Genomic DNA, 12,896 nt, shown 5'->3' with positions numbered 1-12,896 from the left:
AATTCTTGGGGTTGTTCAGTGATGCCAGGTCAGCTCCGGCCAGTTTGAAGCCGTTTGTGTTGTGGGGAGATCCGTGGGGTGAGTGGGAGCAGCAGCATGTTCCCAGTCTCCTGCTCCCGAGGTTGTTTGGGAGCCATGGGGACGAAAAGGTGCTGAGTGCATCACCTGGGCATCCTGCTCTGGAGGGAGCTGCTCTGCGGGAGGACCCTTCTCCAGGTGCATGAAAGGTTTGAGACTGTCACCCGCGTGGGCGAGGAGAGGAAGGGAGCCTTGCGCATCCGGGAATCTGCTTTTGTTAGAGGAAAGGGGTTGGGAAACGTCTCTTATCCTTTGGAGAGCAGATGTCGAGCCCCTCATCCCAGCTACAGCTGATCCCTCGCAGAGCCAGAAGGAAGCGCGTGTGGGATCTGAGGACGTCCTCAAAAGGGTCGCGTTCTCCCTCCGCTCTCGAACGCCTCCCGCCCCTGTCAGCGCTCCCCCGCACAGCGCTGCACGCGGCGTCCCCTGCTCCCTCCTGCCCCGCGGACGCGGTTCGTGCTCCGCAGGCAGAGCTGCGGGGACGCCTCGTCCCGCTGTGCGGTCGGGCCCTCTGCCTCATGCACACCTGACGTGAATGCAGCGAGTTCCTGCCTGGATCTGGAGCGTGGCCCAGCACGGGTACCTGATGATCCGGGTTGTGGTGGGTTCATGTGTTTGTGACAAATGTAGGATCGTCCCTTTCACAGAAAGGCTCTTGCGGGTGCCTGGAGTCCTCCTGCTGCCTCTTGCTGCTCAGCCAGCACCGTTACCTGGAGATAAACCCGTTCCGGAAAGTTCTGTGGTGGGGGGGAAGGCCAGAGAGGGCTCGGCGGTGCCTGTTCCAGACGTGCTTGTGCAGCTCCCGTTCAGCATCTGCAGGGACTGCTCAGCCTCCGTGAGTCAGGATCCCCGCGGTGCCGCAGCCGCTCGCAGCACGTCTGGATCCGTCGCTGTTCGGCCTCCTTTTCCTATCGCGTGCCAGCGCAGGGAAGGGGCGGCCAGGTTGTCAAGGTGGTTTTTTTTCCCCCACGACTGAAGCAGAAGTGGTTCAAAAGGCTCTGTGTCCAGCAGCAGAGGCTGAAATCTGGAACAGGGCTGTCCCTGGAGGTGCTTTGGCCTCTGGCTCTGTAACTGTTTCCAGAGGTCAGCGCTCAGTAGCTGTTGGAGCCGCAGCTCTCGGGCTGCTCCATTTCCCAGGACACGAACGTGACTCGGTGGTTCGGGATACCTGCATTCTTCATGTGGGGAATCCTCTGGGTACCTGTTTGCGGACAGAGCCCGCGTTGCCGGAGCCACCAGCGTGAGAGCAGCCCCGGGTTTTGCAGTGGGTGCGCTGGGGACCGGGCCTTTCCCCGTCAGCCGGGGCGGCCGGACCGTTCTGCTCCGGGGGCTCTTGGGCTCGGTGCCGCTGCACGGCTGGTTCCTGGCGCCCTATGCTTGGGGCGTGAGTGGAGTAAATAACAATATCGGGTCTTGACTCGAGAAGCGAAACCTTTACAGGCTCTCTGCCAAGATGAGTGTGCTTGTGACAATGAAATCAGTGCAAAAACTGGGCAGGATGGGACGGATTATGGGGGGAAAAAAAGCAGGTTCTGCTCTTACATCAACCTCGGTAGATGTGTGGAGGGGAGAGCAGGGGAAGGGGAGGGCACGGGGCTGGTAAACAGATTTTCCTGGCCAACTGCTGTGGACTTTTGGAAGGCAGCTGGTTCCTCTGCAGCTCTGCCTTCTAGCAGCAGCATGGATTTAATTAGTATCCGGTGTCGAACTGGAGCTTGCTGTGTTGTGGATCTATTGTCTGGTTTAAATAGAAAACCCGCCGGCCGAGCCGCAAAACTCGACGCATATGAGGGGCTTGACGGCTGAGACCACTTGTTGAAGTAAGTGACTCTGTGCCTGAGGCGCCTTATTGAATCCAGCTCTTGCGGGGCCGAGCAGGGGCTTGAAAGGCATCGACGTGTCTGTGTGTCCCTGTCTGTGTGTCCCGTGGAAACCGCTGCAGCCCCTGGGGCGCGGGGCCGGGGCCGGGGCCGGGCTCTGGTGCTGCCTCTCAGGGTCTCCCAGCCCGCGCCTGGGCTTTGTGTACGAGCTTCCTTCCTTTCTTCCAGCACGACTGACTCTGCGTTACTAAAACCGAAACCGCTTCAACATCCTAATTGGCTTTTCTTTCATGCTGAACTGTGAAGATGTGATAGATCGTACAGAATTTCAGCCTTGGTTAATGGACTTCATGCAGGGGCAGAAGGCGAGCTCGTGTCTTTCCTGTTGCGGTTCAGAAGCAGGTTTTACTGCTCTGGTTACCCATCTGTCACCTGTGATGTCCCTTTTACAGTAACAGCGGAGCAGGTTTCAGTTTCTCAGGCAGAAGTTGCCCGTCTGTGAGCAGGAGCAGCAGAGTGACACCGGTACAAGCAGCAGGGCCGCGGGCTGGAGCTGTAGGTGGGTTTCTTGCTGATCTTGACACCTTCCAACAGTAGAGCAGAACCTCTCCGGCCCCGCAGCCTTGGGAACGGCTGCTGCTGGCCCTGGAGCGGGGGACGGGAGCAGAGAGCAGGTACAAGATGCCGGTGACATCTGGAGGCGCGACGGCTGGATGGGAAGGTTGGTCTTGGCATCGTTTGCTACCCAGCTCCCTCCTGCAGCCGGGGGTCCTGCGTTCCCGCACCCCACGGTGCTTTGGCGTCGCGGGTGGCTCCGTGCAGCGTGGATCCAGCGTGGGGACCGCGGGAAGGGCTCGGGAGATGGACACGGCTTGAGAACCAGGAGGTGGCTGCCCGGGGCTCCATGGGCGCAGTCAGATGTCACGCGAGGGGGAAACGAAGGCGTGCAGCACAGACCCCCTTTGTGGGCTCTGTAAAGCCATCCAAACAGCTGTTTCCCTTCCAGGCTCTCCAATAAAGCTTCGCTGTGTTTTCTGGCAGACTTCATGAACTTAGAAGTTTAGATTTGTGGCTGATGAACCCAAACAGGTGAATGGATTCTCTCAGGCACTTGGTTCTCGGGTGGATTTGTCTGACTTGGGCTGCATTTCGTCTTTTCCAGTCTGCTTTTCAGATCTCGTCTTAGTTTAGCATATGTGTATTTACTATTATTATTTTTCCTAGAGAAACGTTTTTAGCGTTTTGCTTAGTTCCTGTGAGTTTTCCATCCTGGTATTTCCGGCTCCTCGGTAGAGCACAGTCAATATTTTCCATCCAGGTGTAGCTGCTTTGGCCAGGGATCCAAGGCCGGGCGCGCGGTTCAGCGTTTGCGGGGAGCAGACAGCGCAGCCGCTCGCAGCGCTGGGAAGGGCGTCAGGGAGTTCTTGTGGCTGCTTGTACCGAGAGGTTCAGGAGCTGCCCTGGAGGAGCTGTGCCTGTGCAAAAACACCGAGGATCTGGGTTGTTCTGAATCTGGACCGTCCAAGACACATTGATTTCCGTTTCTGCTTATGCAGGCAGGGAGCAAACGCGTCACAGCTCCTCTTGGTTGAAGAGGGACGTGTTTCTTTGCGAGATATTTTTGGGTGCAAAATGATTATTGCTGAGCTGCTGCCAGGCGGCTGCTTCTGGGTGAGGCTGGTGCTTTTCGGGTGGGTTTGTCCGGCTGCTGGTCCAGGGCCGTTCTCCACTGGCACGGCCCGTCCGTGCCCCCTCTCGAGGCTTTAAACCACAGCAGCGCGGGCGCTCGCGCCTGCACGTGTTCCTGTCGCGCCGTTCTGCACCGCCGCGCAGGGGGCGAAGAGCTGACCGGAGCGCACCGTGGTTGCCCTTGGTTTGGTGGTGGTTGTTATTATTGTTCGGCTTTTGCCTTGTTAATGGGTTTGGCGTTTGCTTGTTGTTCGGTTTTAGTTGGTTTTGGTTTTATTGTCGTTATTTCCTCTGCCAGTTGCTGGGTTCTCGTCCTTTCCCGCAGACACTGGTGGGGGCAGGGGGAGGGTTTGGGGCTCTCAGCACTGTTCCGAATCTGAGACGGAGCCAAGCGTCTCCCGGTTGTCCCGCGGGACAGGGGCCTGCCCGTGTCCCCCAGCCCCTCTCCCGCCTCCCGTGCGTCCCGGGGCTGTCCTGTGGCAGCCCAGTGCTGCTTTCCACGGCCGCTCATTTTGGGACCCTCGGGGTCCCGGCACAGCTTTCCCGGGTTGGCTCCTGGCGCTGAAATACATTTTAACTGCAGCCCTTCGGCGACGCCGTCTGGGACCGGCCGCAGCTCGCGTTAAAGATGTGGGAGCTTGCTTGGTTTAGGACTTTTGATCTCCTTGTGAGCCGAGACTTCATCTGCCTCTTCAACTTTTAAAGTTTCGTAGGTTTTGGTGTCAGCCGTGTGAGGCCACCGGTGTCTTTATGGTCTGGATTTGTGCACTGGGAGCCAGCTGATGGGCCGTCCTTCGGGACACCAGGGTGCTCGTGAGTATTTTTAGTGTTTAATTGGCAGTGATCTCCACTTGGAGCTGCACAGTGTCAAGGCTTTTCGCTTTCTGTGCTCTCAAGCAGCCTCCTTCTCTTTCATCCGGAGGCAGCCGTGTTTCTCCTTTGCTGGCAAAGCGCGGGGAAGCGGCTCCGAGGAGCCGTCCCAAAGGCCCGCAGGCCCGGCTCGTGCGCCCGCGGCCCCGCGCCCGGTGGCAGCGTCTGACCCGCCCGGGTGCCGGCTGGCCCAGGACAGCGGGTCCCGCTCCAGGCAGCGCCGCACACCCGCTCCCCGACCTTCACCTCCCGCCTCCCCGCTCCGGGCAGTTATTTTTTCCTCTTCTTCCCCGCTTTTGTTCTGCTCGGTTTAACCGTAACCTCCTTCGGGCAGGAACGCCGTGTGTGTATAAAGGCTGAGAACAATGTGCCCCAGATGGTATTGTACAGGTCCTTTCTCGGCAGCCACGAGGTTTCACTGCACAGGAAAGAAATTTTTAGAAATCTAATACAAGTTTTCAGCGTTTTGTATCTGCAGATGTGGCCGGGAACTTCCGAGCCTGGGTCTAAGTCCCGGGTTTCGGAGACAAGGGCCAGCGCTACCATTGCAGCTTTTCCTTCTTTGTCACCCCCACGCTCCCCTGCTCCTTTTTCTCGCCTCGGGACTGCAGGGAAGAGCTGGTAAATGTGGCTGGAGCCGACTGCTCAAAACAGAGAACCCAATGTTGAACAGAAGCAGCGCAGGCCCGTCCCTCGGGTTTCAGATGGCTGCTCAGGTGCGGGGTTTGCCCCCTCTCTGGTCCCTTCAGTGTTTTTGTGGTGGTGTGTTGGGGAGGCTGAAGTCACTGGTATTGCTGCAGTTCATTTCGCTTTCAGGCTCCCTGGCTCGCAGCACTTGCGCTGCACACCCTGCAGGGCACTGCTTATTTGCTTTAAGACCACAGCTTGCTTTGGAATTTCTTCTACCAAATGTCAGGCCAATGTATTTTTCTGTCTCATCCATCCCCTCCCTCCCTTTCCCCCTGAAGAAAGCCGTTCTCTTAGTCTCGTCTTGCATCAAATTTGACACCAGGCCAACAAACCCAGCCCAGAAGGTGCTTTTCTGGGGCTGCTTGCCTGGATACGGCCTCCTGGGAGAGGGTTCCTGTTCAAATGTGGCATCAGGGCATCTTCCTCGTGGTGCTGCTGCCCCGGGGCTGGGCCTGGGTCCCTGCTGCCCATCCAGGGGCTGCTGCGTTTTGTAAACCAGAGGCTTTTGCAGGGCTGTTTGCTCCAGAGCAGTGGGAGTGCTGGGATTTCACCAGTGGTTTCTGTTTCTAATTAGGTTGTTCTCAGTTTTAAAGGCCAGAGATCTCTTTATGGCACAGGGTGGAAAACCCGAGGGGTCGCGGACGCTGCGCAGAGGTGGGCGCTGCTGCCGTGCCCAGGTCCAGGGAGCCGTTGCCTCTAGGGATGTGAAACAGATTCCTCGCAGGCCTTGGGGAGGCCGGCGGGCAGAGCTGGGGCGGCACCGCTCGCCCGGGCTGACTCACAGCAACGCGGTTCGGCGGTGCGGGCTGCGCGGTCCGCCCGGCGCTGGGAAAGGGGAAACGCAGCCGGCGGGTCGGTGCCGCAGCCGTGCCGGTTGTTGCCTTGGCCCAGCTGTGTAACGGGCCCGGAGCCGGGCTGATTCGGGACGGCAGCCCCCGAGGCGCGCTCGCCGTGCGGGCAGGTCACACAGACGCGGCACCGGCTCCCGGTGCTTGCAGGAAGCAGTATTTACCAAGATGTATTTTGTCCCTTCTGTTTGGGCTCTGTCTCGCACCATTGTCTGAAATTCCCTTGCAGAGACTGGCCCATAACTCTCTTTAAAAAAATAATCCCAAGCAGGATGGCTGGAGCTCCCTTGGCTCCGGCTGTTGGCCGCCTGACTGTGCAAACAGTCTGGGCCTGAAATCCCCTGGGACCGAACATAAAGGCCTGGTTCAAAACGCCAGCGGGGTATGGAGCAGCCTGGCTGCAGGAGCCACGTCTGGGGAAGGTGGCTCCGAGATGCCCCGGGAGGGCCACGGGGAAGCGGCTCCGCGATGTGCGAGGCCGGCGGAGGTGGGAGACGGGCGGGAGGGCACCGCCGCGCGCCGAACCCCGAGCGGAAATTATCGGGGGAGCAAAGAATGAGCAGGATATCACGTGTCGGCCGTGCGCGCTGGGGCCGGGGCAGAACAAAGCGCAGGGAAGCCCCGCTCCGCCGCCGCTCCCACCCGCTTCCTGCTGGCGCGGGACGGACACCGACAGGGAGCGTCAGGGCCGGAGCCGGCCCACCGCTGCCCGTGCCGCCGGGGAGGGAGCTGGAAGGCCCCGCGTGCCTCCGTTTCCCTCAGCTGAGATGGCCCCTGGGTGTTGGTTTTTGCCGTGCTGCTCCACGCTGGGGCTGCTCCAGCAGCGTTGGCCTGGGAAGGCCTCGTTCCCCGCTCCTCAAACCGGCAGCTCCCGCAGATGGGGTCATGCACCCACAGCAGCCCCAGCGCCCAAGCCAGCACCCCGCAGTGTTTGGCCAGGAGGCCGCGGTCAGGGTGTGCTGGGCCTTGGTGAGGATTCGGATCCTTCCCCCGTGCTGAGCTCTGCCTTGGACGTCTCTCGATCGCTCTTAGACCCTCCCCTGTTTCCCCTGTGCACCCTTTAGCACAAGAAGGCTTTTTTTTTGTTATTAATAGCTATTGAGAGCCAATAATTTTTTTACGGCGCTTGGCCAAGCGTCAGGACGGGCCGTGCGCTCGTTTCCTGCAGCCGGAGTGCCGCGCGTTTGCTCCGTTACCCCGCAGGTGCTGAGGCCGCGGCAGCGAGGGCTCTGAGCGAGGCGGGGAGAGGGAAGATGGGGCTGGGGGACAGGTGGATACGGGGGGGCTGCCACCCAGCTCGGCTCCTTCAAAACACAGCAAGGGCCGAGCAGGGAGCAGAACCAGAGGTGCGGGGAAGGCGAGGCGTGCGTACGCGTGCCGGTCTGTCCGTCTGTCTCTCTGTGGCCTCGCTGTGCTCCTGGTGGCGCTGAAAGGTAGCAGGAGTTCCCTGTAACGTGGGGGGGGTGTTGGAGGGGCCCCGCAGAGCTGGGGACAGGAGTTTGGACCCACAACCGCCTCTTGTACCTTCCCTTCTCGTTTCTCGGTGCTGATTTTCTCCCTCTCGTTACCACAGCTGGGGGAGCCAGGAGCCGCGCTGGGAGGACCCTCTCCGCGGGATGTTCTCTCCACCAAAGAGCTCCCTGTGACGGGCAACGATGACAATCCCGGCGGGACCTTGGGAAGCACTAACATTTCAGTAACCCAGCACCCGTGGGTGGCCGCTCACCCCTCCTCCTCCGCACCCGCCCTCCCGCCGCTCACCGTGATGGTGTATTAACCGAGAAGGACTCTGCTTCTGTTCTCCTCACCCCTCAACTTTTGGCAGCTCTGGGATTTGTATGGCAGCAGCGTAACCGTGGAGAGGCCGGGGTATCACAAACTTATGGATTTTGATAAGAGAGGAGGGAAAGGGGAGCTGGAGGAAGGTAAAAGGATGTCCAAGACAGGTGGAGGAAGGAGCAGTCATGGAAGCCGGAGCGCTGGAACCAACTCGGGAGTCTTAATGGTGGGTCCCAACTTCCGGGTCGGCAAGAAGATTGGATGCGGCAATTTCGGGGAGCTCCGTCTAGGTGAGAAGGGCCTTCTTCTGTCCTCGCTATCACCGCTGTGCCGGGACTGCCCTGGCACCCCCTCCTGCCGCAGGAGGAGCAGGACGTGCCGGGACCCTCAGCACGGCGGCTCTTGTCTGGTGCTGGAGCCCTCGCCCCCTTCGCTGAGTTTCCTTTTCCTTGGCCCCTACACTGCGCTTCCTCTTTCAAAGCCCATCGCAGCCCAAAATACCTATTGCAGAGGTGTTTCCCATCTCTTCCCCAAGGGGTGTTCAGCGAGCTCTGAGCTCTTGGGTTGGCAGCTGGGAGGGCCGTGCCAGCTCCAGCAACGCGCGTCGGACGTGTTGATGGAGCCTCTCGCGGCCGGAGCGTTGGCCTGGGAAGAGGCGAGAGAGCCGGTCCCTGTGGCGGGTGGAGCCTGGGGCACCCTTGTACCTTGTTGCTCCGTGATATTTTAAGCAGCGCCTTTTAAAGCCAAGCTGTGAGCTAAACCTGCAGTAAACGCGGTGGTTGCGGGAGGTGGGAGGGTGGAGCGAGTTTACCCACCTCATCTGTGGGCAGTTAACGTTGGCTCTTCCCAGCACGGCAGACTGGCTGGTGCCGGGCTAAACCCTCCTGTTCTCAACTCCCCGATGGGATCGCGGCTTCATTGCAGAGCTTGGGAAAATGCTCTGTTTAAAACCCAAGCGGTTCCCGCGTTCGGCAGCGGAGGATCTGTCTGTTCTGGTGTCGTGAAGAGCTCCGCTCCTTCCTGCAGACCCAGATATCATGGAAGGGGAAGAATTTACAGGTTTTGCTGCACCAGCGGCTGCTTTTGCACCCCAGGTGGATCTGGACGCCCGCTGGGGATGCAACCGGGGGCTCAGAGCTGTGCAGCGTCTGCCTGTGTCCTCCCACCTCCTGTTCACACAGGAACTGTCCCGCCGTGGGTTTGTGTTTCGGGTGAGCCGCGTTCCAAGATCCTGCTGCGGGCAGGACTCTCAAACAGCCGGGCCGGGGCTGTTGCTCTGTCGGGCACACTCAGTGCTGAGGGTTGGCGTGACCCCTGTCCTGGCCCCCCCCTTGCTCTTCGGGGGCAGCACCGAGGTGGACGCGGTCTCACGCGGGTCTGAGGAGCATCTGTGGAACCCGCGGTCCGGGTCACTCGGAGCTGCGGGACTGGGAGCAGTTGGGCTCAGTTGGCTCCTGAGCTCTCGCTCGGGGGCTCTGCAGGGTCCCCGGGGCAGGCCGGCTGCAGGGCCGAAGCGTAGCTCAGCGTGTAAAAGCTCCCAAATCTTCTTTGGACTTTTTCCTTTCATAAAAAACAGCCAGGAGAGCTCACAAAACCCTGCCAGGAGGTGACTCCTCTGGCTCCCAGCCCTGGGGCATGGAGGAAGATGAAGTTGTCTTCCTCGAACAGGTAACACTTTGCCCAGTTTCACCGCTGTGCTGAGAGGCAGGTGCTGGTCTGTCCCTCCGGGTGCCGCAGCTGCCCCAGAGACAGACAAATGTCCCTCCAGGGGTGGCGGTGTCCAAAACCAAAAGTGGTTCAAAAATAAAATTTACAAAAAATTGGCACAAGGCATTTTTGGGAAGGCAGAAGGGGAACGACTCAGGCTGGAGTTCCTGGCTGCTGGAGCTGTGCTTGGATCCACCCTCCATGCTCACGCTGGTTTTGGCGGCCTGAGCAATACAGAGATTGTGACAGTCCGGTCGCACTCAGGCAGCGCTGCACACCAGTCCTTGACCGGCACGGGGGGGCTGGATCACCAGAGAGCCCGGATCACGGGTCGCGGTGCCGGGGCAGGGACTGCGCCGCCGCCGGGGCTGTGGGAGCCGGGGCCGTGGCTGAGCGTGGCGCAGAGCCCGGCGTCTCCCCGCGCACCGTGACGTGCAGGAGCAGGCGCCGGATCCCACCGCTGCCAAACGCGCCGTGGGGAAGGGACGGTTTGGGGTTAGCAGGGGGTTAAGAGAAAGCCACGTCTGGCCTGTGGAGGTGATGCAGACCCGGGCCTGGCCGCCTCCTCCCATGGGCGGCTTTGGCTCTGACGGACGCGCCGTGGCTTGTGGGTGCTGGCAGCTGGATTCGAGGCGCCGCCGGCGCTGAGCTGGGCAAAGGCCTCTGCAAATGCAAATATTTGCTTTCTGCCACCCTTCATGCTGCTTTTCTCCTGTGTTTTTTTCCTCTCTTTCAAAAGCACCTTTTCTTCTCTGAATCCTGTAGCAGTGCTGCCGTTGGAGTCAGAAGTTGGACTCAATGGTCCTTGTGGGTCCCTCCCAATTCAGGACACTCAGTGATTCCCACCAGCCCCACTGTGCAGGGGATGCCACAGACCTGCATCCCCAAAAAATAAACCTGAAGGGCAAACGGCCTCAAGTTGCGCCAGGGGAGGCTGAGGTTGGATCTGGGGAACAATTTCACCCCCAAAGGGCTGTGGGGCATTGAACAGGCTGCCCAGGGCAGTGCTGGAGTCACCATCCCTGGAGGGCTGGACAGACGGACAGGAGGTTCTCAGGACACGGGGCAGTGCTGGGGTGGGTTATGGTTGGACTCCATGAGCTTGAGGGGCTTTTCCAGCCAAAATAATTCTGTGGTTCTGTGACTGCTTGTGGCAGGGACAAGGGATCTGCGCTGGGATCCATCGGGATTTCAGTCCTTCCCTACCCCAGTCAAGCTCCAGTGAACTGGGGGCTCCCTGGAGCACTCTGGACCCGTGCAGGGGTCTGGGGAACATCCCACCACCTCTCCTGGGGACGTCGGTCCATGACGTGCCAGAAACCCCAGGTCTGGCATACGCTTGCGTCAGCCGGACGGTTTCTCCTCCCTAATTACGCTGTGAAAGGATTTGCTTTTGCAGAAGCAGGAGACAAGTGACTTGTCGGTGGTGCGAAGGGACGGGGCGCTCCTTGGCCGCACGGCCCGTCCCCGGGAGGAGCCGCTCCGTTCATACCTCCCATTCATCCCTGGTCCCGTAATCCTGCCGCCGACTGCGGCGCTCAGCAGCTGGCTCTGATGTCACCCGGCCAGGATTTATTGCTGCTTCAGGTGGAGAGCGCAGTCGGAGCAGATGAAATCTTATGCCAGGAGGAGCTTGTTCCCTGAGCAAATTGCTTGGAGAAAATCCGAGGAGACAGATGCAGCTCCATCGGATACGCGCGCGCCGGGCGGTGGGATCGCGTGTCTGCTGCTCCGCGGCCGCGCGGGACCCGCTGCGTTAATCCCGTCTGCCCGCTGTCCTGGGGGCTCTGGCAGAGGGGCAGACGGGTACTTCTGCAAAACTCTTCAACCTTTGCTGCCGTGGACCGGGGGCAGGGTTGCACTGCTGCTTCCCTGGGGTGAGCCCTTCCTCGTGGCCTCCTGGCGCTCTGGGGTGGTGTGCAGACACCGTGAGGTTGACCTCCGCTGCACATCGCTGCCTTCAGCTCCTCCCGCAGTCCAGGCCGTGCTGGGGGCTGCTCCGGGTGTCTCCTGCGCCCTCGGGCCATAGGAGTGTGCCCAAGGAGGAGGGTGAGCCACATGCGAGTACACACACACACTCACACACACACACACACACACACACACACACACACACACGTGTGCCATCCCCAAGAGCAGCCCCAGTCCTGGGGGAGGGGTTTGCACCCCCCTGCCCAGTGCTACTCCCTGCCACCCTCTGCCCACTCCCCAAAGCAGCGCCCCCCCACTCTGGGCAGCCCTCCCAGAGCAGGGCGAGGGGAACCAGTAAGTCCCAGTCTGGTTCCTGCCCTGGCCAGTCCCATCTGCACAGGGCTGGCCTGGGCACTGCCCCCTCCCAGCAGACTTGGACCTGGCCCCCTGGCCGTGCCCATCTGGGGGTAATTAACGGGCATGTTGCAACTCCCTGCTGCGGGTTCCTGCTCCTGCTCAGGCCTGGAGGTCTGTTTATGTGCTGTGGGAGCTGCCAAACCTGTTCTGGAACGTTCTGCAGCCCAGGAGCCCTCGGGGACTGTGGGGAGCAGTGATGTGGGGTTAATGCAGACTCACTTGCTTTCTGTTGCCTCCTTGCAGGAAAGAACCTCTACACGAATGAATACGTAGCTATCAAATTGGTGAGTCCCTCGGCACGGGGGCAGGGTGACGGGGCAGGGTGACGTTCAGGCCGCTGGAAGGAGGTTGTTCACCCCCGGGCTGTTTGAGCGGTCGGGTGGGCGGTGGATGGGGGGTGGATGGGGGCGCAGGGGCTGCACTCACTGCTGGGAGCTGAGGGCAGGCAGAGCAACAGGCGCCCTTGAAAGGGGGTGATCTGGGCCCAGAGAAAGGAGAGCTGGGTCTCCACTCCTCCAGGGCCTTGCTGGGGCAGAGGGACCTCAGGGAGAGGGTGGTCCCCACTGGTACCTGCTCCCATTAACGTCCCTGCCCCTGCAGCCGGCTCTCTGTGGAGGGGGTGGATCTCGCTCCCATGTGGGCTGATTTTCTCTCATCATCCCCTGGGGCTTCATCTCGATTTTATGCCATTTTTTTCTCAGCCCCAAATGCTCCCAGTCCAGCTGCTGCCAGCATGCGACGAAGGCGTCTGGCACCCAGACGTCCCTAGCGTCCCGCTCCCCTGACCGTTCTCCTTCTCTCCTTCAGGAACCCATAAAATCCCGGGCCCCCCAGCTCCACCTGGAGTATCGGTTCTACAAACAGCTCGGCAATGCAGGTACGGGTGAGCTGCCGCGGGGAGCCGGGCGGCGTGGCTGGGAGAGGGAGGCTTCCCGTAAACGTGGCTGCTGCTTCCCTCCCGGCCTGAGCGACTCCTGCCCATCTGCTCGGCTGGGAGAGGCCATTTTACACGGAGCCACGTCTGATCTTTGATCCCTTTTGATTTAGTTCTTCCCCCCCCAGCTCCCCTGCAGCAGAGTCAGGGCTG

General features: G+C 60.5%; 1 protein-coding gene across 4 annotated transcripts in view; it reads left to right on the top strand.

Annotated features, from left to right (window-relative positions):
* Positions 1 to 12,896, top strand: part of CSNK1G2 (casein kinase 1 gamma 2) — a 30,871-nt gene that overhangs the window by 10,852 nt on the left and 7,123 nt on the right. For 2 of the 4 annotated variants that reach the window (XM_065858276.2, XM_065858275.2), the window contains exons 2-4: positions 7,569 to 8,064; positions 12,053 to 12,093; positions 12,617 to 12,686. In XM_065858276.2, the coding sequence (XP_065714348.1) occupies positions 7,878 to 8,064; positions 12,053 to 12,093; positions 12,617 to 12,686 (298 nt within the window). In that variant the 5' untranslated portion in view covers positions 7,569 to 7,877. Of the gene's footprint in view, positions 1 to 1,877; positions 1,899 to 4,378; positions 4,401 to 7,568; positions 8,065 to 12,052; positions 12,094 to 12,616; positions 12,687 to 12,896 lie in introns of those variants that run through there. The other 2 variants (XM_071799629.1, XM_071799628.1) reach the window with 2 other exon arrangements.

This window comes from Patagioenas fasciata, chromosome 27 (assembly GCF_037038585.1).
Source record: "Patagioenas fasciata isolate bPatFas1 chromosome 27, bPatFas1.hap1, whole genome shotgun sequence".
Classification (NCBI taxonomy): domain Eukaryota; kingdom Metazoa; phylum Chordata; class Aves; order Columbiformes; family Columbidae; genus Patagioenas; species Patagioenas fasciata.
Note: the sequence above shows the minus strand (reverse complement) of the source record. Positions and strands in the feature narration are given on the sequence as shown.